This window comes from Otolemur garnettii, unplaced genomic scaffold (genome assembly GCF_000181295.1).
Source record: "Otolemur garnettii isolate 467f Iridium unplaced genomic scaffold, OtoGar3 scaffold00088, whole genome shotgun sequence".
Taxonomy (NCBI): Eukaryota; Metazoa; Chordata; class Mammalia; order Primates; family Galagidae; genus Otolemur; species Otolemur garnettii.
Window position 1 is genome coordinate 8013308 of NW_003852483.1, and position 23088 is coordinate 8036395.

General features: G+C 36.1%; 2 protein-coding genes across 3 annotated transcripts in view; one reads left to right on the forward strand and one right to left on the reverse strand.

Moving 5' to 3' along the window:
* Positions 1-23088, reverse strand: part of CENPP (centromere protein P) — a 250447-nt gene that overhangs the window by 153851 nt on the left and 73508 nt on the right. The window lies entirely within an intron of this gene.
* OMD (osteomodulin) lies at positions 7708-16673 on the forward strand. 2 transcript variants are annotated; one of them, XM_003795048.3, is made up of 4 exons: positions 7708-7980; positions 8959-8963; positions 14589-15539; positions 16067-16673. In XM_003795048.3, exons 3-4 carry the CDS (start codon positions 14600-14602, stop codon positions 16411-16413), a joined length of 1287 nt encoding a protein of 428 aa, XP_003795096.1. In that variant the 5' UTR covers positions 7708-7980; positions 8959-8963; positions 14589-14599; the 3' UTR covers positions 16414-16673. The 2 variants fall into 2 exon arrangements, with proteins under 2 accessions (XP_003795096.1, XP_003795097.1); XM_003795049.3 differs by lacking the exon at positions 8959-8963 and having other exon boundaries at positions 14583-15539.

Here is a 23088-nt window from a genome sequence, read left to right on the forward strand (position 1 = left end):
AGGCTCTGTCTCAAAAAAAAAAAAAAAAAAAGAAAGAAAAGTGGACAGATGACTATATTTTTGTCAAAGCAAACAGTAAAAGGTACTCTGCTGAATTTGTAGGGAGTTTGTTCAGGTTTTCAAAGACTATACTTTGAAAAGGCATTATATGCAAAAACATGCTGCCAAATTTGTTGTGTATGAAGGATTATGTTGAAAGGACAAAACAGTGGAACTGGGAAAACGTCTGTCTTCCCAACAAAAAAAATTTTTTTATAAGTTACAACTCAGCAAAGTATCCCAAGAATGGAAGAAAAAGTATCCAAAGTACTCAGCCCTACCATGAAACCAATTTATACCTTTCTTAGCTATAACCCAGTTATAGTCCAAGAAGAAGGGGAAAGAGGAGAGCGAGGGGAGGGAAGAGGTTGGGTGAAGAGAGAGTAAGTGGTGGGACTACACCTACGGTGCATCTTACAAGGGTACATGTGAAATTTACTAGGTGTAGAATATAAATGTCTAAACACAATAACTAAGAAAATGCTGTGAAGGCTATGTTAACCAGTTCGATGAAAATATTTCAAATTGTATGTAAAACTAGCACATTGTAGCCCATGATTGCATTCATGTACACAGCTATGATTTAATAAAAAAAAAAGTTACCACTCAGACGAATTCCATTATAAAAGCTTGTTATGTAGCAGCATATTTAATAGTAAAAAAAATCACAACCACTTACTGATTGTGATTTTATTAAGTTTATTAAGCAATGAATGGAAAGTATGGCAGACATAATTTGCCTTGAAAGAAAGGGGGATATTTCTAAAATCAAATTGTCTCACCAGACGATAGCCAGGAAAATTGAAGAAATTGGAAAATCTATCAAAAGAAGTTTAAAGAATGAAACTGTTAATTTTAAATTTTATGCTTTGGTGATGGATGATAGTACCAATGCTACAAATAAGGCTAAACTTGCCATTTTTATTAGAGGTATCAATAATAAATATTTCTTTAGTGCCATTAAAAGACAACTAAATCAAGAGATTTATACTAAACAGTTAAAGATATGTTAAAGTGATTTTCTTTGTCCACTGTAAACATATCTGGTATAGTTATTGATGATACCCTGGAGATGACAGGTAAGAGAGAGGGACTTGTAAAATTAATAGAAGATGATGCAACTGCTGCTCCAAACTCACATTTGATGAAGTATCATTGCATAGTACATCAAGAAAATTTATGTGCAAAAGCTTTAAAAATGGATAATGTCGTGGAAATTGTCATCAAGACAGTGAATTTCATAAGGGCCAAGAGACAGAATCATCACCAATTCCAGGAATTCCTTAAAAGTATTGGTGCTGACTATGATGACATCATTTACATTTTTGAAGCAAGATGGCTAAGTTGAGGTCAAATGTTGAACAGATTGAGAAGGGACACTAAGAAAGGGCTTGAAGGGGAATGAAGGGAAAGCCTGGCCTGTTGAATGAGGAAGTCTAGGGGCCCATGAGAACATTCACCACTCAGCAACCCTTGCCAAAAAAAAGATGAAGGGAAAATATGCGTATGAGGTAACCTAGGTAGCTAATGACCAAAAGAAAAAAACAATAATCAATGATCAACAGAAAAGGGTAATAATCTCTGGAGGTGCACAGAGGTCAATAAAAGAGTTCCAACCAATTTCAGATGGAGAGAAACAATTTACATCTCTGCACTGCCTTTGCATCTCTGTCTCTCTCACCTCTCCTTCATGAGAGGGACCCACTTCCAACTCTCTTTGTAAGTGCACTGAACTCTCTCCTTTTTTTATTATTTTTTCTCTTTGTTCTTAAATAACATTTTTCTTTGTTCTGCCTGTGCTGCTCCAGTTTAATTTTCAGTTTCTACTCACTTTTACTTTTGATAATTGCTGTGCCTCAGTTGTTCTTTCAATTGAATACTCAAACCAGTTCAGCTATGTGTGGGGAATCTGGGATACCTGACCCACAACAGAGGTTTTATGATTTGTGACACATTACGGAGTTGTTTACGGTACCAAAAACCAAATTTGTGGCAAAACTTGATGATAAAAGTGGCTTACAGATTTAGCATTTTTAGTGGATTTAACCGTTTACTTAAATTTCAACATGTACTTTCAAGGTGAAACCAGTTTATCAATGTTTCAAATAATAATAGCATTCCAAATGAAACTGAAATTATGGCAAGCTCCAATTAAGGCCAACAATTTTATGCATTTTGACATGTTGGCCAAACATAGTCCTGTGAACAGTGAAAAATATGCAGCTTTGCTTCTCGATTTGATGTAAGAATTTTAAAACAGATTTCAAGATTTCTGGGATATCTGTTAATTTTCAAATGGAATGCATAGAACTACAATCTGACATTCAACTTAAAGAAAAATTTGCTCATGTCTCTTTACTGGACTTGCATAGGTCCTACCTTCCAAGAGAGAAATATCCCTCACTTCACAATCATGTCTTACTCATGTTATTACTTCTTGGCAGCACCTATCTTTGTGGGCCACTATTTTCAAGAATAAAACACATTAAGAGTAATGAGACTGCCTCAAAAAAAGAAAAGAAAAGAAAAAAGAGTAAAATTAGAACCAAAGTATCTACTGAGTACCTTGAGAACTCACTGAGAATTACAATTACTTCCATCAAATCAGATATTGATGCATTTATTTCTCAAATACAATGTCAAATATTCTAGTACTTTTATATTGCTCACTTTTATAATAAAAAACATCAATGAAAACAAAGCTGTTTTACTACTTTAGATGTGTACATTTTCTATATTAGTGATTGCAAACTTGTGATCATCGATGATACTAAGAGAGTCTATGAATAGGTTGTTGCATAATTAGGACTTTTTTGCTTATCTGTGGTGGCAAATATGTGTATTACAATTATACACAATCCTTTTTTTTTTTTTTTTGCTCATCAGCTTTCATTAGTGTTTGTGTGTTTAATGTGTGGCTGAAGACAACTCTTTTCCTTCCAGTGCAGCCCAGAGAAATCAAGAAGTGGGACATCCCTGCTAAGCAAACCCATTAAAGTGTCCCCAAGAGACATGTTCAAGAATGTTCGACACTGTCATAATAGAAGAAACTCAGAACAATTTAAATATAGTATTTTCTCAAAGGGAGTACTATATGAAACTGAAATGAATGAACCACAGTGTTGATTGAGGAAAGCAAATTACCAAAAAATACTACAAAAAATTGTGATTGGGCTGTGGAGTTTAGGAATGTCTGTTCCTTATAGTCCTGTGGGAGAAGATACACAATAAGATGAACTGCATTTAGTGTTGGGACTATTACCACAGTACTACTCAAATGGCTAAGTGTTATACCTGCCTTACAAACATGATTCTATGTACAATGCTGAGAAGCAGGACTTCAAGTATATGTCTGTCTCAACACAGGCACTGGCTGCTGTGAAGACACCTCTTAGATCATTAGGTTCCAGCCAAGCTGGCCTTTTCCCCTTCTGATACCAACTTGGATTACCCCTCACAATATTCAGTTTTAAATATGTAAAACTATCTAAAATACTGCCTTCCTTTCCCCTTTAAACAAATTAATAGACTTTATTTTTAAGAGCAGTTTTGGGTTCACAGCAACATTAAGTTGCAGGTACAGAGACTTTCTGGAGTCCTTTCTTCAGTGCTACATGATATTCCAGGCCCATCTTATACTTTCTCTGCCCCAGCCCTCCTGAAATCAGCCCTTTCTCTGAGGAGAAGCCCTGGTTCCTTTTACTGGAAAATGATGTTTTACCAAGATCTTGCACTGGCTGTACCTTTTGCTGCTGGAGTGTCCCTGCTTCTAGGCCCTGTCAGCCAACAGAGTGAGGACAGTGTGTGTGTGTTTTTATATATATCTAACAATATTTCTTATATATATTATATAACAATATTTCTATTTCAACCATCTAAATCTATATGAAGCTAGATATGAGTTTGTACTCATGTCAACTCTGTGATCTACCATGTAGATCATTGTCACCACCTTACCTTACTTTTCTGTAACTCCCACTCTGAGACCGCTGGCTCTGACCAGATGCCATACAATAACTTATGTTCTATTACATTCCAACATAAGCAGCAATGCCTGAAATGCTGATCCACACTCCTATCCCTCATTCATTTTTATCCCTCTACCTTGCTTTTTCTCTTTCATTGTACTTCGCACTGTTTATATTGATTTCCTTATGCTTACTTATACTTCTTTTCTTTTTTTTCTTTAAGACTGAGTCTTACTTTGTCACCCTGGGTAGAGTGCCATGGTGTCATAGTTCACAGCAACCTCAAACTCTTGGGCTTACATGATCCTCTTGCCTCAGACTCCTAAGTAGCTGAGACTACAATCACCTGGCTATTTTTAGAGATGGGGTCTCGCTGTTGTTCAGGCTGGTCTTGAACTCCTGAGCTCAAGCAATCCACCTGCCTCAGCTTCCCGGAGTGCTAGGATCACAATTGTGAGCCACCAGGTCCGGCATATACTTTTTGTCTATTTTCTTCCTCTGTGACAACACAGACTTTGACTGTTGAGTGCCCAGAGCCTTAAAACTGCCTAACACAAAGTGCTCAATAAATATGAATGGAACAAATGAACAAAAAATCATTATCTTTATTATATCAATTAAGTAGGTCTCAGGGCCTTTCCTAGCCAGCACTATTTCATTCAGCTTTGAGATACTGTATATGTTTCAATCTAATAGTCATAGCATATAATTTAGATGTGTCATCAATTCAATTGACTTATCCCTCCAATTGCCACAATTATAACCACCTAACTAAAACAAGAAACTCTGACAAACTATCAGTTATAGCTCCTACTTTTCTTTCAAGGCCTGACTCTAAATATCACCTCTCCCATTCCCATCCTCTACATCCTCTTGGACACTGACAATCTATTCAATATTTTCTAGCCATTTTTAATTCTGTGTTTTATTTTATTATTTATTTATTTATTTATTTTGAGACAGAGTCTCACTCTGTTGCCTGGGCTAGCATGCCATTGCACTGGCCTAAATTACCATAACCTCAAACTCCTGGACTCAAACAATCTTCTTGCCTCAGTCTTTCGAATAGCTGGCACTACAGGCACCAGTCACAATGCTCAGCTCATTTTTCTATTTTTAGTAGAGATGGGATGTCACTCTTGCTCAGGGTGGTCTCAAATTGCTGAGCTCAAGGGATCCTCCCATCTTGGTCTTCCAGAGTGCTAGGATTATTGGTGTGGGCCTCTGAGCCTGGCCTAGTTATTTATTGATAAACTTTTTTTAAACATTTGTTGGAAATATGAACATAATCACTATCAAAAGTTCAAATCACAGAGTCAATGAGAAACTGCAAAAATCAAGCTGTTGATTTTAAATTAATCTTCCAAAAGAACTGTGAAGGCATATAAAAACAATTTTTGGAAAAGTACACAGATTTGCTTTCTTTTCCTGAATTTGGAAGCCTGAGGTTGAAGAACAAAGACACTAATAGAAAACATATGGAAAAGATCAGTAACAGGATGGAATGTTGGCTCAAATGTGGTCTGCCACGTTTTACATACCAATGTCTCAAATAATAGACTAGATTTTTATAATACTGTCAAAGCATCATTTGAAACGCTGTATACTTTTCTTAAATGTGAATTAAAAAAAATGCTGTGAGTACTTTATACAAACTTAATTAAAAACACTATTTTAAGGAAACAAACACAAACTCCAAGATTTACTTTACCTTATTAGTTTGCTCAAGCTTAAAAGAACCCTCCCCCCTGCAAATGAACTCAAAGTCCACTGCCAAGAAAGACAAGTCAACTCTGTTTAAAATATGAAAACACTGAATAAAAATTTACCATTTAAAGCTGTTAACTGTTACTCTTCAGGAGAGGGAGCTCAGTGACAGGAAGAACTTTCTAAGTCTGCAAACTATCCAGTAAAGGCCATAGTTCCTGGGCAACAGAAGGTTTTCATTTTCAATACTATAAAATTAATACTAAATATATTCCCGTCTTATACAAAAAACAGACAAATTGGAGAAAGAACTCCCTACACCACTCTCCCTCTACTTGAATTTAATTGTGTTTTTCTCTCGAGTGGGCATGTAGCTGTTCATCTACTATTTTCACAATGAGTACACTGGATACTTGCTTTTCCATTCTTGTGATACTTTACTTAGAAGGAGGTCCTCCAGATCCATACAGGTAAATACTAAAGATGGAAAGTTTCCATCTTTCTTTCTTTTTTTTTTTTTTTTTTGCAGTTTTTGGCCCCGGCCAGGTTTGAACCCATCACCTCTGGTATATGGGGCCAGTGCCCTACTCCTTGAGCCACAGGTGCCACCCAGTCTCCATCTTTCTTTATGGCTAAATAGCATCTCATGGCCTACGTATACCTTAGTTTATCCATTCTTGAGCTGATGGGCATTTGAGTTGTTTCCACATCTTGGAGATTGTGGATTGAGCTGCTATAAACATTCTAGTGCAAATGTCCTTATTGTAAAATGAATTTTTTCTTCTGGGTAGATAAGTAGTAATGGTACTGCGGTATTAAATGGAAGGTCTACTTTTAGCTCTTTGAGGATTCTCCATACTTCTTTCCAAAAAGGCTGTATTAGTTTGCAGGCCCACCACCAGTGGTTCCCTTCTCTCCACACCCATGCCAACATCTGCAGCTTTGGGAGCTCGTGATGAAATACACCTTCTATTTTTTTTTTTTTTTTGAGATAGAGTCTCATTGTGTCGCCCTCAGTAGAGTGCCATGGCATGACAGCTCATAGCAACCTCAAACTCTTTGGGCTTAAGCAATTCTCTTGCCTCAACCTCCCAAGTAGCCAGGCATTGTTGTTTGGCAGGCCCAGGCTGGCTTCGAGCCTGCCAGCTCCAGTGTATGTGGCTGGCACTGTAGCTGCTGAGCTATAGGCACCGAGCCAAGATACACCTTCTAAGTGCAAGGCACTGACTTCCAGAACCAAAAGATTAATTTCTATTACAGAGGTTATTAGAGGGTATTCTGGTAAGTATATTTGGGAACAGCGTGAGAAAGAAGAAGCTAATCAAAAAGAAGGTACAAGTCTTTGTATGAAAAAAATCATATGTTTAATCTGTGTAATCCATGACAATCTATTGCATTTAAAAAATAAACTAGGGCCAGGCATAGTGGCTCATGCCTGTAATCCTAGCACTCTCAGAGGCAAGGTGGGTGGATCGTCTGAACTCAGGAGTTGAAAACCAGCCTGAGGAAAAGGGAAACACTGTCTCTAGTAAAAATAGAAAAACTAGCCAGGCATAGTAGCAAGCTCCTGAGGTCTCAACTACTGTAGAGACTGAGGCAAAAGAACCAACCTAGGAGTTTGAGGTCACTTTGAGCTACGATGCCAGGGCACGCTACCCAGGGAGACGGAGTGAGACACTATCTCAAAAACAAACAACCTAAATGTGAAATGCTGTATCTTTCTAATCTTGATTCTTTGTTTTAACAAAGGGAAGCACTGATATGAATGTTGAACAACTCAGGGACTCAAGAAATTTTTGAGTTCCACCTTAAATTGCTGAGACACTGGGCTCTCTGTCACAAGAGACTTTAATTTGAAGAATTCTTTGGCATGAAAATAAAAATAAAAACAGTAATCAGTACATTCTGTTTCATTTAGTTCTGTTTGCCTTTCATATTAGAGGAAATTCTTGCCACACCTCAAACCAAAATTAAGGGGAAAAGAAAAAAGAAAGCCACATAAAACTGAGGAAGAACATAAGCATCTTAATTCGAATCCACAAAGTTTTGTATAATGAGAAGAAATACATAATTTTAATCCAAGCCAAGTGTTTTCCAAGCAGATTGTATTTGCTTAAATTGCTACAGTAATTCAAGGGACAGCCCTGTCTGGACACAGCGGTACTGTGGATTTTTAAGAGACTCAGTTAAAGAATTTAGGAATTTCTGATTCATTTAGAAGATTTGCAAATTCATCAACCCCTGAAAACTAAAGCACATTCAACAGGTATGATGATAAAATAATTTTCAATTTTTTAAGAATGAATTCCTGCTATTAAAAAAGTATATTGGATTTATTTACTATTACAGTAGACTGCATCTATCATAAGAGCACAATTTTTGGAAGCAAAATCTGGTAAAAGTTACATTAAAATTTTGATTAGGCAAAATGTTCAGGGGGAGAAGCAGTATAGTGAGATTAATTTTCTAATTTAAGATTTACCCAATAAAAAAAATCTTTCTTTAGATTTTTAAAACTGTGAGTGAAAGGAAGGATTCTCTGGTTAAAGGAATTAATCTCTCTTTCTTGGGTCTCTTTTTCTTCTCTCAATTTTAAATAACAAAAACCAGCTAATGCCTTTAAGTCATACATTTGAGCAGTAGTAGTGATTCTGGTTGTAGGGAAGATGGGCATTTGTACAAATTTCACTCAAAGTTTCTCAAAAATTCTCTAGAAACCAAATTCCTAACATAGAATACTATTTGTTTTTATGTGCCTCTTTTTGGAAGGGAAGATATGGATGCTTTAACTGAAGGATCTAGTTACTTGGGTTTCAGTTAATTAAGATTTAAAAGTATTATAGCTAAAAATAATTGAGACAATCATATATTTAATAGTAAAATAATTTATAAAATTTAAAACTGTCATGGGAAAAAATCTGACTCATATCCTAATACTTAGTTTCTAACAATAAAACAATTATGTCCTTAAAATAATAAAATGTTATGAGGCTTTTACTTTAAATTCTCCAGAACAAAGTAAATTATATCTCGTTTTTATTAATAATTTCAATGAGAACTTGTCTTGATGAAAGCATGAATGCTTTTTCCAAGTAAAAGAACTGTTATGACATAGATACTTTTATTGCTAGAATATAAAGAATTCACATTAATGGATAATTTTTAAAAACTGATAATACATGTTTTACTTTGCTTTAAACTTTCTTTTTCACATTTGTTGTATCTATACTAGACGGTGTACTAGGAAAAGTGAGAAATACAGTATATTATAATTTAGAAATAAACATTCAACAGGAAGAACAGCTAAGCTCTCTGTGACTACATTCCTTTAAAGAAATCAGAAGGGTGAAATTAAAGTATAGAAATAATTGGCATTAGTATAGATAAGTATTGCTAACAAGATGTAATCTGTAACTTATTAATACAATCATTCGTTTAACAAATCTTGGAGTACTTATCATATTGTGCATTGTACTAGATTCTGTTAAATATTAGAAGTCAGGAAGATGACTGACAATGAATTATAGTGTATTGTTGTGAGTTATCTTATAGAGAATAAGGCATAAATTGTAGAATATACAAAGCAGAAGTAACAAAAATATGCTTAGCAAATGGCTGAGGTTACTTGGAATAAAAAACGGAATGAAATGAAATAAGAGATCATTGTAACAGGGAAAATTCTCATGGGGAAAGAGCAAGTAGAATACAAAATAATGGACATAAGGCTGGAAATGGGATGAATTTCAGTCAGACAAGAAAACAGTACGCAGTTAAAATGGAGTGGGAAAAGATCACATGACAGGGCTAGGAGTATGGAGGGAGAAGTATAAGAATGTTTAAGGTAAGTTCAGGTATAGAAGAGAAAGTGCTCTTCAGGGAAAGCCTTTCATTTTAGGTGCCCATGATGAACAATAACAGACAACTTTAAGAATCCCCTTATATTCTAAGTCAAAGGTATGCAATAAAATATAGTTGCAAGGTATGTAGTAGCACCTAGGCTGCCTCCATTTTTCCCAACAATTTCTCATACTCGTTGAACAGACTCTAATTCTTAAATTGCTGACAATTGCTAATGTTCTTAACAAAAGGATAAAATCCAAGCTGAGTTTTCATGAACAATACTCTTTTCAAAATTTATCTGTGCAATAGTCAGCTTTAGACTCCTGTGTGGTCTGGCCCAGTGCAGCTGCACGTCTCTGCCTCTGCTTCTACTTGAGTCTTTTGGGAATACAGCAGTATAATAGAATCCAACGTTAGTGGCCAAAGTGAGGATGAAATGAAGTATGACAAGTGCTTCAAAAAGTTAATATGCCAGACTACAATGAGTATAATAGAATATTATAAAATTATATATATTAAATATCAAGTGTAAAATATAGGATGATTTTTACCCATTCCTATTAATCTCCCAAAGTCTAGGTCAAAAGATGTCTGCAAAAGCAGAGTTTAGCTACTGGGCCACTAGGCCCAAAATAAAACCTGCCTCTGCTATAAACCATGTTACTTATGTCTCAGGTTAGGGTTCACTTTATTGTGACTCTCTCCTCCACTAAACCACTTGCTCTTTACAGATGGGGCCATGTCTTCATGCCCTCGTTTCCCACTAACTTACCATAGTGCCTTACTCCTAGAAATAACTCAGGACAATAATAAACTGAAGTAACCAAATCAAACTAATTTAGCAAAGTGCTTTACTAAGCACATTCATGTGCAACAGAGTAGTACAGTACAACCGGTGAATGAGCACCCCTAAGCAGACTTGCTGAGACCTTCCAGCCCAGCAGGGAGAGCTGGATTACTCTGAACACTGCCTTATAGGATGAGACCATAACTCCTTCACTCCTCCTCCCCACAAGACTCTCTTCTACTTCATCTACAAACCCAGTGTGCAGATCACAATTCAATGTTAATTTGTTAAATTTAAATTTGGTATTCATTTCCAGAGTGCCAATTCCTTGGCTCAGAATTTATGCCCTCTAGATTCTAGACTTAATAGCCTCATTTTGTTCTTTCACTGGTTAACTAGCATTTCTCAAACAGAGCATTGCACTCTCTGTTGTTCTTATGTTTTTGCTCGTCTGTTCTATGTGAAAACCTTCCCTATCTTACTCTATGACATTGATTTTCATTGGTATCCTGTGAGAGAATCTTAGGTGTATAGTGAAAAATTTTTAAAGATCATTAATCCAATTATTTTTGAAAGAAGTTCAAAGCACAGTAAGAATATTCTTCTTTTACTCTTTTATCAACATAATTTAAGTGTGGGGCAGAAGTTTAAAATATGTTCAAATATGCTGTGAGATAAAAAAGAAAGAAAGAAGTCAGCCTGTGTCTGTAGCTCAAGCAGCTAAGGTGTTGGCGACATACACCAGAGCAGGTAGGTTCGAATCCAGCCCGGGCCCGCCAAACAGCAATGACAACTGCAACCAAAAGATGGCTGGGCGTCGTGGCGGGCACCTGTGGTCCCAGCCACTAGGGAGGCGGAGGCAGGAGAACCGCTTAAGCCCAGGAGTTAGAGGTTGCTGTGAGCTGTGATGCCACAGCACTCTACCCAGGGCAACAGCTTGAGGCGCTGTCTCAAAAAAAAAAAAAAAAGTCAGAAAACACTGCTCTATGAAAACTCTTACACTCCTTCATGAATTCTATGAAAAAGAAAGAACAATGGATGAAATACACATAGACTTGTAGAAAGTGAGAACATGATATAATCCTAGCAACTCTGGGAGGCCAAGGTGGGAGGATCACTTGAGGTTAGGAATTCAAGACCAGCTTGAGCAACAGTGAGATGCCATTAGTACTGAAAATACAAAAATTAGCTGGATATTGTTTAGTCCTAGCTACTTAGGAGGCTGAGGCAAGAGGATCGTTTGAACCTAGGAGTTTGAGGTCACAGTGAGCTATGACAACACCAGTGCACTCTAGCCAAGGAGACAGAGGGAGACTGCCTCCCCCCCACCAAAAAAAAAAAAGTGAAAGAATAGAAAGAAAGATAAAAAAGGAAAGAAACATCATGAATTTCAAAATCACGTATTGTTAAAAAAAGAGACCAAAGCATTGCCATTTTGGCATTTTCTTGTAGGTAGGAATAGATAGAAGAAAATATATTGGAATAAATGATCACTCAATCCTATTTACTAAATTTAAAAAACAGGAAGCAAGATCATTACCTAAAAATAATAATGAGGAATGATGTTTTAAGAGGCTGGCAAGAGGAAAAAAGGATGGTATAAGGAAATGCAGCTGTGTAGCACTCAAGGTTAATAGTCATGAATTGAGAGTGATACCAGTTGGCAAGGTCCTATTTTTCTCTAGTTATATTCAGCTCTGTGAGTCAGGTTGTGAGGAGGTGGAGAATGGGAGTAACCAGAGTTGAAGTTTGCCAGACATAAGGAGCCACAAAATTTAGGAAATGTGCAAAGGAGTAATGATGGTGATGAACTATGGCATCTAAGTTGGTAAGGGAACTGATGATATTGGAAGGTGTGGATGAGGGACAATGAAAAACAGTAGAATCAATATATTTTAAGTTTCATTGCAATTGAAGAATTATTGCAGTTGGTGTTACTACATGGAGATAGTGGTCAAAGTACTCTCAGAAAAGAGAGTATGAAGGGTTACAGTAATGTTAATGACAAAGCCCAGGATGTGGGTGCATGGGAACAAATGGTGAGGAAGAATGGTGAACAGTATCAATGAAGGAAAAGAGATCAAGGGTCTCTGCCCCAAATTACTAATTCAAATCCCCAATAATACAATATTTACATTCTATATATTCTTAACTTTTGACAAGAAATGAGAAACTATGATGTCTCTCAACCTTTCTCAAATGAGGTTCTGTCAATAAAAATGATTTAAATAACCATTTTCTCACTTATACCAATGATGAAAAATAGCTAGTACCATTCTAGATGAGTAGGAGATAATTCATTTCCTTACATACAGTGATGTGTTAGGACATTCATTTCTCGTGAAACCCTGGATAACAAAGGTCTCAGAATAAAAAAAAGTATGATTTTAACTTTTACCTAAATAATATACTCATTCCATCAGATAGCAGTTTTTAATTTACAAAGTACTTTTACATGCATATCTCATATAATCCTAACAATTACCAGATGAGCTAAGCAGGCAAGATATAAATCAAGATGCAAGGTAAGCAAATAAGATAAGCAGCCAAGATATAATTCAGCTATAATTATAACTCCTATTTTATTGATGAAGCTAGAGGGAGATGTTAAGTAACAGGTCTGCAATGCAGGTTTTCAGGCTCCTCACTCCATCCTTCCCTCCAACTTCAATTTTTGGCACAAATGACCATTAAATGTCTGTGGAACCTTTCCCTTTACAATCCTATTCCATATAATATTCTCTTGTTGCATTGTATTGTCTATCTCTCCAATCCTCCACTAGACATTCAATTCTCAGGAGACAAGGATAGGTGTGTTTTTAATATTCATGTATCTACAACTCAAAAAAGGAAGCTAGGAAGAAAAATGTAAAGATGAACCTAATAGAAACAAACTTTGTAAAATGTAAATATTGTGTGCATTTGGGATGTGAACTAGTAATTAAAGCCCAATCAGAGATGAAATAATTGGATTCTATAAATTGTTTATGAAGAATATCTGATGGCACAAGTTATGGTTGGACAGAAAACCCTAAGAAGAAATATGAAAGCTATTTCTAAATATTTCAAGTTGTCATATGAAAGAGAGTAAGTATTTCATGTTCTAAAAGGCAGAAAAGGGTATCGGCAACTAGAAGTTATAGAATCTCTAAGGCAAGATCTCTCTAACTGAAATACAGGTCTCTCCTCTCACAGGCAGTGATCATCATTAAAAGACTAAATACTATGTTAACCAGTTTCATGAAACTATTTCAAATTGTATACAAAACAGCACATTGTACCTCATAATTGCATAACTGTACACAGCTATGATTTACTTAAAAAAAAAAAAGACTAAATAGTTCATAAGAACATTTAAGGTGGAGAGAATGCCAGGTGCCATGGGCTGTAATTCTAGCACTCTGGGAGGGCAAGGTGGGTGAACTGCTTGAACTAAGGAGTTCAAGACAAGCCTGAGCAATAGTGAGACCCTGTCTCTATTAAAAATAGAAAAACTGAGGCAAGATGATCACTTGAGGCCCAAGAGCTTGAGGTTGCTGAGAGCTATGAGGCCACAGCTCAATAAATACATACATACATAAGATAAAGTGGAGAGAGAACCAGACTGTAGTTGAGTGATGTCATACTATCATCATATACTATAGTAAGCAAGATAAACAGATTCTCTTAAAAGATGATCAGTCTAGAACATCAGACTTTTGCCTCTGGTTCAGTTCAATATGTGAGTATTTTTTTTTTTTTAAGAGATAGAGTCTCGCTCCGTTGCCCAAGTTTTAGTGCAGAATAAAAGAACTATGATTCTAATTTTTTCCTAAGTAATATATTCACCCCATTGGATATCTTACCATAGCGTTGAACATATGGGCTCAAGCTACCCTATGACATAAGCCTCCCAAGTAGCTGGAGCTGTAGGCATATGCCACCAGGGCTGGCTAATTTTTTAAATTGTTTTTGTAGTGATGAGGTCTTGAACTAGTGGCTTCAAGCAATCTTCCCAGGTTGGCCTTTCTAAACACTGGAACTGTAGGTGTGAGCCACAATATATGACTTTTTAAAAAACTTTACCTCACTGGTATATAGACAACATTAATTTTTATTTGAGCACTGCCCATTCTGGATATTGTTTTATATACAGACGTAAGTATAATATAATACATTTTATATACCTGTCAATTTATACAAGAATTATTCTGAGTTTACTCACTTTTTATATAATACATTTACTTTTCTCCTCACAATAGGACAAGAAAAAAAGAACATGGGCTTTTTAAGTCCAATATGTGCCATTTTCTTCTTTTTTGGAGTCAAAGTATATTGCCAATATGAATTCTATCAATGGGATGAAGATTATGACCAAGACTCAGATGATGATTATCAAACAGAATTCCAGTTTCGTCAAAGTGTAGAATATGGAGTTCCTTTTCACCAGTATACTTTAGGCTGTGCCAGTGAATGCTTCTGTCCAACTAACTTTCCAACATCCATGTACTGTGACAATCGCAAACTCAAGACTATCCCAAATATTCCGATGCATATTCAGCAACTCTACCTTCAGTTCAATGAAATTGAGGCTGTGACCACAAATTCATTCATCAATGCAACTTATCTTAAAGAAATTAACCTCAGCCACAACAAAATTAAATCTCAAAAGATTGATTATGGTGTTTTTGCTAAGTTTTCAAATCTACTACAACTTCATCTAGAGCATAACGATTTAGAAGAATTTCCATTTCCTCTTCCTAAATCTCTGGAAAGACTCCTTCTTGGTTACAATAAAATCTCCACACTGCAGACAAATGCTATGGATGGGCTAGTAAATTTGACTATGCTTGACCTGTGTTATAATCATCTTCATGATTCTGTGTTAAAAGACAAAATCTTTGCCAAAACGGAAAAATTAATGCAGCTCAACCTATGTAATAACAGATTAGAATCAATGCCTCCTGGTTTACCTTCTTCACTTATGTATCTGTCTTTAGAAAATAATTCAATTTCTTCTATACCAGAAAAATACTTTGACAAACTTCCAAAACTTCATGCTCTAAGAATGTCATACAACAAACTGCAAGACATCCCATATAATAGTTTTAATCTTTCCAACCTTATAGAGCTCAATGTTGGACACAACAAATTGAAACAAGAATTCTACATTCCAAGAAATTTGGAACACCTATACCTAGAAAATAATGAAATAGAAAGTATGTAAAATTTTGTTTTCTAAAGAGAGAAAAATAGTATTTTGACTTTTAAAAGAAATAACCTTTAATAATTTATGCTTTAGATATTGCTGAAAATGGTTGTTTTGAAGTTGGCTAAGGAAAAGAAAGAAATTGGCCCCAAAGAAAGGTGTTCTATTCAATTCATAGTCTCTTCTGTTAGATTTTATCACCTTGAATACTGAGAAATACTATAGAGCAAATGAAGAAATATTACTATTCTGAGTAGTAGGGCTATAGATGATTTTTACTTTTTTTCTTGAGATGGTCTACTAAGAATTTATTACTTAAATAATTAGAAATGCCAATGAAGGCATATTTATCTAGTAATATAAAACTCAATTATAATTTCATTTTCCTCATTTTATTATTTGATTTATGTAAAAAAATTAAATCTGATACCACCTAATTAAAGTATTTTAATTAATAAAATTATGTCCCATATAAAATAAAGACCAACATAGAATCATGGATATAATCAGGATTAATTATTAATTTATATTTTTCAGAGATCAATGTTACAATGATGTGCCCATCTATTGACCCGCTACATCTTCACCATTTAACATACCTTCGTGTGGACCAAAATAAGCTAAAAGAACCAATAAGCTCATACATTTTCTTCTGCTTCCCTCATTTACGTAGTATTTATTATGGTGAACAAAGAAGCACTCATGGTCAAACAATACAACTGAAAACACAAGTTTTCAGAAGATTTCAAGATGATGATGATGATGACGACAATGATGATCATGATGATCCTGAAGGAGCTCACGAGGGCCAAGAACAAGAAGGAGCAGAAGGGCCCTTTGACCCTCATTATTATGAAATTCAAGAATGGCAAGAAACTATATAGGTTTTACTTTACAAAACTTTACTACTCAATATGGTAAATCTAACTGAACATATATTGCTCAAAGTAATCTAATTAGAATGATATATAAGATCAGAATTGAACTTAAGTAGTTGGTGACATCTTCATCACTACACAGTATTAGAACTTACTCGAAACATATCAGTCTTTAGAAATATAATTAGAATGACTAGTGGGAATCATGAACTAAACTAATTCATAGTTTTTAATGCTCTTTTTAAACACAGAAATGCCATCATGTTGGGAAAAAAGCGAATATGCTTTTAGCAGTAATTTTTCTAAGAATAATGAAAGAAATAACGTTACCAGTGAAGACCCAGAAGCCATGGCCTTTTGATCACTCTAAGGACAATATTTGGGGGTTTTGTTTTTTTTTTTTTTTGAGACAGTCTCATTTTGTTACCCTCGGTAGAGTGGCGAGGTATCACAGCTCACAGCAACCTCAAACTCCTGGGCTCAAGTGATTCTCTTGCCTCAGCCTCCTAAGTAGCTGGGACTACAGGAGCCCTCTACAACGCCAGGCTAAGGACAATATTTGAATGAGCAGAAGTCAGGTTAATGTTGACAAGGATTTATTAAAGATTTTTTTTTTTAACCTCATCTCTAGAAAAGCTTTCACACTGGTATTTGTGATCTTATACCACGACATCCACTTCACTTGCTCACCATTTAAGAGCACAGAATAGATTTGATTTTTAAAAGGCTACCTACTAAGGATCTAAGGCATACAGATTTATTAAATATACTAATCTTATTTTTCTCTCAGAGCACCAAGGCAACATAATTATAAACCCTTTATTTGGATAACTAAAAAATACTATCTTACAGTAATGTGTATTTTAGCAAATTTTAGCTGTGGTTCAAAACAATCTTTGTTATTTTACATTTTAAGTAAGATAAATAATTTTATAGTAAATTCAACCAGAGAAAGATCTCTTTGTTTTAGTTACATAAAAATTTGCTCATAAATAACTGCTTTTTTTTTTTTTAGTTGCAGTTTGGCGGGGGCCGGGTTTGAAACCGCCACCCTTGGAATATGGGGCCAGCGCCCTACTCACTGAGCCACAGGCACCACTCACATAAATAACTGCTTTGTACACAAGGTTAAATTAATGTTGGCAAAATAAAGTTCTACCAATATTATCAGACATCTCTGTTTTCCTAGTGCATTACACTGAAAGCCATATATGACTATTAGCCAATGTTTGCTTATATTTGGAACATTTACATAATGTTAAAGTTGAATATAGTTCCTTTAAAATCTGACTGACAGGTTTTAACATCTTTTTTAAAATATTAAAAATCACTTTTTTGTTAATCTATCATTTGGAAGTATTTTAAGTATGCCTTACAATGAAGATTAACTGCTGTGATAAAGTCTTTGGATTTACCAGGCTAATTACTTTATAGAATTCCTTAGATACGGGACAAATAATTCTGGGGCTGCTTATATAGGAACCTAAAAACAAATAACATTTCAGACAATATGTACAGACAAGCAAAACTATATTTTAGAAATAGTTTTCAAGCTTGTCAGTTCTTATTTTTTTGGACATATTGGTTTTAAATGAAGGTTTTAATGCTGTTTAGATCTTTGAGTAGGTTATTAGCATTATCAGAATCAGAACACCCACCTGTCCCCAAGGACAACTTCAGTGATCCAGAATGAGTGTGAAAAAAAACTCCATTAATTCACTTAATTAATATTCATGAAGTCATTGGGTATACAAAGGGTTTAGCAATGAGGGATAAAGAAATGTAGCACAATGTGCCATTGTGACACCATAAGATACAAGTATGAAAGTAATTGTAAGAGTAATGCAAATTACTCCTGCTAATTACTAATGCTAGTAATATGGGCAAAGCACACTTTCAACAGAGATCAATAAAAATTTTAAGGACCACCTCTTCTTTTCTTGTAATTTTTAAAAACAAGGTTATAAATTCAGACATTTATTAAGAACTAATGTAGAAAATAGCATGGATGTTTTAGGAGACAGAGATAAGAGTATTTTTAACTCATACCAATTTCAAATTTAAAGAGGATCAGCCTGAGCAAGAGCAAGACCTTGCATCTAAAAATAGCTGGGCGCTGTGGTGGGCACCTGTAGTCCTAGCTACTCTGGAGGCTGAGACAAAACAATCATTTAAGCCAAGGAGCCTGAGGTTGCTGTGAGCTATGATGCCACAGTGCTCTATCGAGGGCACCAAAGCGAGACCCTCTCAAAAAAAAAAAAAAAATTAAAGAGGAGCCACCAGGGAACTGCAAATCAGATACCACTTCGTATTCACCAGGATGACTGAAATTAAAAGACAGACAAATACAAGTGTTGCTAAAGAGATGGAAGAAATTAGAGCCCTCACACACTGCTGAAAGGAATAAAAATGATGTAGCTGCTTTGGAAAGCAGTCTGGCAGTTCATTAAAAATTTAGAGTTACATATAACACAGCAATTCCACTCCTAGGTATATATCCAAGAGAACGGAACACATGGTCACACAAAAATTTGTATACGAATGTCTGTATCCGCATTATCTCTAAGACCAAAAAGTGGAAACCAACCAAATGTCCATCACCGGACAAATGGGTAAACAAAATTTGCTACATCTATACAACAAAATATTATTTAGTAATAACAAATAATAAAGCATTGACACATGCTACAACATGCATAAACCTTGAAAACATAGTTGGTGAAGAAGCTAGTCATAAAAGAACACATACTGTATAATTCATTTATATAAATGTTCAGAAAAGGAAGAGCAATAGAGACAAAATGACTACTGGGTCTGGGCAAGGTGGTCCCCGCCCCTAATCCTAGCACTCTGGGAAGCTAAGGTGGGTGGATCACCTGAGCTCATTAGCAGCCTGAGCCAGAGCAAGACCTTGTCTCCTAAAAAAGCCCAGTGTTGCCAGGCACAGTGGCTCACCCCTGTAATCCTAGCACTTGGGGGGCTGAGGCGGGTGCACTGCCTGAGTTCACAAGTTTGAGACCAACCTGAGCCAGAGCAAGACCTTGTTTCAAAAAATACCTGGGTGTTGTGGTGGGCACCTGTAGTCCCAGCTACTTCAAAGGCTGAGGCAAGAGAATTGCTTGAACCTAAGAGTTTGAGGTTGCTGTGAGCTATAACACTACAGTACTCTACTAAGGGTGACAAAATGAGACTCTGTCTATTTAAAAAAAAAAGGCTGCATTATGGCAGGCACCTATAGTCCTAGCTATTCAGGAGGCTGAGGCAAGAGGATCACTTTGTTGCAGGAAGACGAGGCCCAACAGAGAGAAAGGGTACCCAAACACTATGTTTATAAGAGGAAGGGTTTTATTCACCAGCTGGGAGCTTACAGCATAGAATTCCAAATGGCCACGCTCCCCAACTGTCTTGGTCTTTCCCTTTTTATCGACAGTCAGAAAGTTCCACCCCACAGGTGGAACTTCTCATTGGCCTTCTCATTGGCCAGTCTGAATCAAGCGGGAGATGCTATTCCAGCCCCTACAGAACTACAGGATTTCACAGAACTTGGAAATTTCCAAATTAAGTTTACAAATTCCCAAGAGCTAGTCACCATGGAGAGGACCCTGCAGGTGTATCCTTGTGGTCTCCTTGAGAAGACCTGTTTTCCTAGACATCACCCTTTCTTGGGTATCCTTTCTCAACTTGAGCTCAAGAGTTTGAGGTTGCTGTGAGCTGTGATGACACGCGACTCTACCAAGGGCAACAGATTGAGAGACTCTGTCTCCAAAAAAAAAAAAAAAAGGTATCAGCTGCCTAGGGCTAGAGGGATGGAAGTGAGGAGTGACTACAATGTACACAGGGTTTCATTTTGGGATGGTGAAAATGTTCTAAAATTGATTATAGTGATGGCTGTGTAAGTCCACAAATACTAACTACTACTTTAAAATGATGAAGTATATTAGATGTGAATTATCTCAATAAAGCAACTTTTTAAAAAATTTAATAAAGATAGCTGGTCGTGGTGAAGTACACCTATAGTCCCAGCACTCTGGAGGCTGAGGAGACAGGATCATTTGAGCCCACCAGTTTGAGGATATGTGAGCTATGATTGTATCACTATACTCTAGCCTGGTAGAGAAAGAAAGACCTTGTCTCTAAATAAATAAATTAATAAAATTATTTTTAGAATAGAGTAAAGATCAAACAGCTCATTCAAACACAAGGAAGGAAGAATAACATGAGAAAGTGGCAGCAATTATAAAAAACAGTGTGAGCATGGATACCATAACTTTCACATTTGGTGAGGACCTAGTGAAGTTGTTGAAGTCTTCCAGGAAGAAGTGATTGATGTGTGATGGGAACTTACTGGCAGAGTAGAGAGAACAAGTTCCCAACTGGGATTAATATAAAGACACGGTAATTACTTGTTTTAACTCTTGTACAGTGTAAAAAATTAAAAACTCTCCTACTTTTGGATTCTGAAGCTTCAATTTTTATCTTTTTGTAAATTAATAAAATACATTTTAATTCTCAAAGAAAAGTCTTAGCAAAAAATAAATTCACACAATTTAGCAATTAAAAACAAGGAATTTGAGATTAGATGTGAGTATGAAGTTTGATTTTACACTTTTAAGGCAGGTCATTTTGGTTACTTAGCTTCTCTAAGCTTTCCTTTCCTCTTTTTTATTTATTTATTTATTTTTATTTTTTGAGACAGAGCCTCAAGCTTTCCCCCTGGGTAGAGTACCGTGGAATCACAGCTCACAGCAACCTCCAACTCCTGGGCTCAAGCCAGTCTCCTGCCTCAGCCTCCCAAGTAGCTGGGACCACAGGAGCCCGCCACAACACCTGGTTATTTTTTGGTTGCAGCCGCCATTGTTGTTTGGCAGGTCCAGGCTGGGGATTCGAACCCGCCACCTTAGGTGTATGTGGCTGGTGCCTTAGCCACTTGAGCCACAGGCGCTGAGCCCCGTTCCTCTTTTTTAAAGGAAGATGGCTCTCATATCTTGTTATAAAGATAAAGAGAAATCATGGATATAACAAAGCATTTAAAGTGCATGTCAGTTAGAGATATTAAATAAACAGTAACCCTCACTCCAGCACATCTGGCCCAGGAACTCATAGATAAGGGTGCTCACACTGGCTTTACTGGGACACAGAACAGAGTCAGCATCTCTTTGGGTTCCTTTCAACATACTTACATAAAATAGTAGTGGACGAGACAGACTTCACTAAGGGTTTCATTAGGGTACTTAAATCATCTACCCCACAACAAATTCAAAGTCACTAGTGGATAGCTGAGCTTTTCAAAGCACCCTTCTGCTGGCCCACCTAGGTGAGAATGGCAGAGTATCCTCCATCCTCCTCACAAGGCACTGGGCCACTGGCTTCTCTGCCCCAGAGTCGAGTCAAATCCCTCCTGCATATTAGAAGAGCAGTTCAAGTCTGCCTGGCTCCTCCCTCCAAAGGTGTGCATAAGTAAATGCATCTCAAAACACCTCCAGCTCAGGAAAGAATGAGGAAGCAGCTTAACAATCATTTTTTGTTACCTGAAAAATGCCATAACTCAAACCCACCCAAGTATTTCTCATTAAAAACAAAACAAAAACTTCAATGTTTTTCCTTAGAAAAAAATGAATAAAGTATTTTCTTCAACTAGTACATCAAGATTACACAGTTACGTATCAGAGCTATAGACTAAAGTAGTTGATTTGATATTTATAAAAAACATAAAAAAACAAAGAAAATTCATTTATTATTTTTCTTATTATAGCACAAAGTATTTAGTTATATTACCTAAAAGGCTGAAATCTTCATAACCATTAACAAATCCAAAACATACCATAAATCCAAGCTTAATTAATAAGCATAAAAGAATAATTAACATACATTAAGCATTCAGAAAATTTTAAAGAGGATACTTCATAAATAATACTGGTTGAGAATGTTTAACCTAAGTTTGAATATTACCTGAAACACTATACACTTTCACTTCATTCCTCAAGGTCGAGACCACTAAACTAAAATACAGATGTATGTATATCATATAACATACTATGCTTAACTAGCTCCATGGGGGAAAAAAAAGTAGAAGAAATAAATCTTGTCTCTTTCTTTTTCTGTTTTAAGAATTCATATGTCCCAAAGGATGGCTAGAACCAAAACCCTGGTTTCCTGATTCCAAATCTATCTTTTCTAAATCATGGAAATAAAGAATAAGAGCAGCTGGAAACAGAGTTAAGTCAGCAAAAAACTCAGTTTTTTATGTGTTCCAATTTCCTAAGTAGATATAACTATGCCAAGTTATAACTATGTCTAGTTATAAATATCATAAGTAGACATCTAGCATCACTTATATATTTAGGTTGTGAATTCTCTATAGAGAATTATGTACTACTAAGAAAAACTAAATTTATAAGCAAGATACATTTCTACTGTAAGCTGTTCCTTACACAGACTCCTAATTCCTCTCCACTTAAATTTCACCTTTTATTTATTTATTTTTTGAGACAGAGCTTCAAGCTGTCACCCTTGGTAGCGTGCTATGACATCACAGCTCACAGCAACCTCCAACTCCTGGGCTCAAGTGATTCTCCTGCCTCCGTCTCCCAAGCAGCTGGGACCACAGGCGCCTACCACAATACCTGGCTATTTTTTGGTTGCAGCCATCATTGTTGTTTGCCGGGCCTGGGATTCGAAACC

Coding starts and splice junctions, on each gene's coding strand:
- OMD (XM_003795048.3), top strand. CDS start 14,600: ATGGGCTTTTTAAGTCCAATATGTGCCATTTTCTTCTTTTTTGGAGTC. Junction 15,540..16,066: donor AGAAAATAATGAAATAGAAA/GTATGTAAAATT, acceptor TATATTTTTCAG/AGATCAATGTTACAATGATG.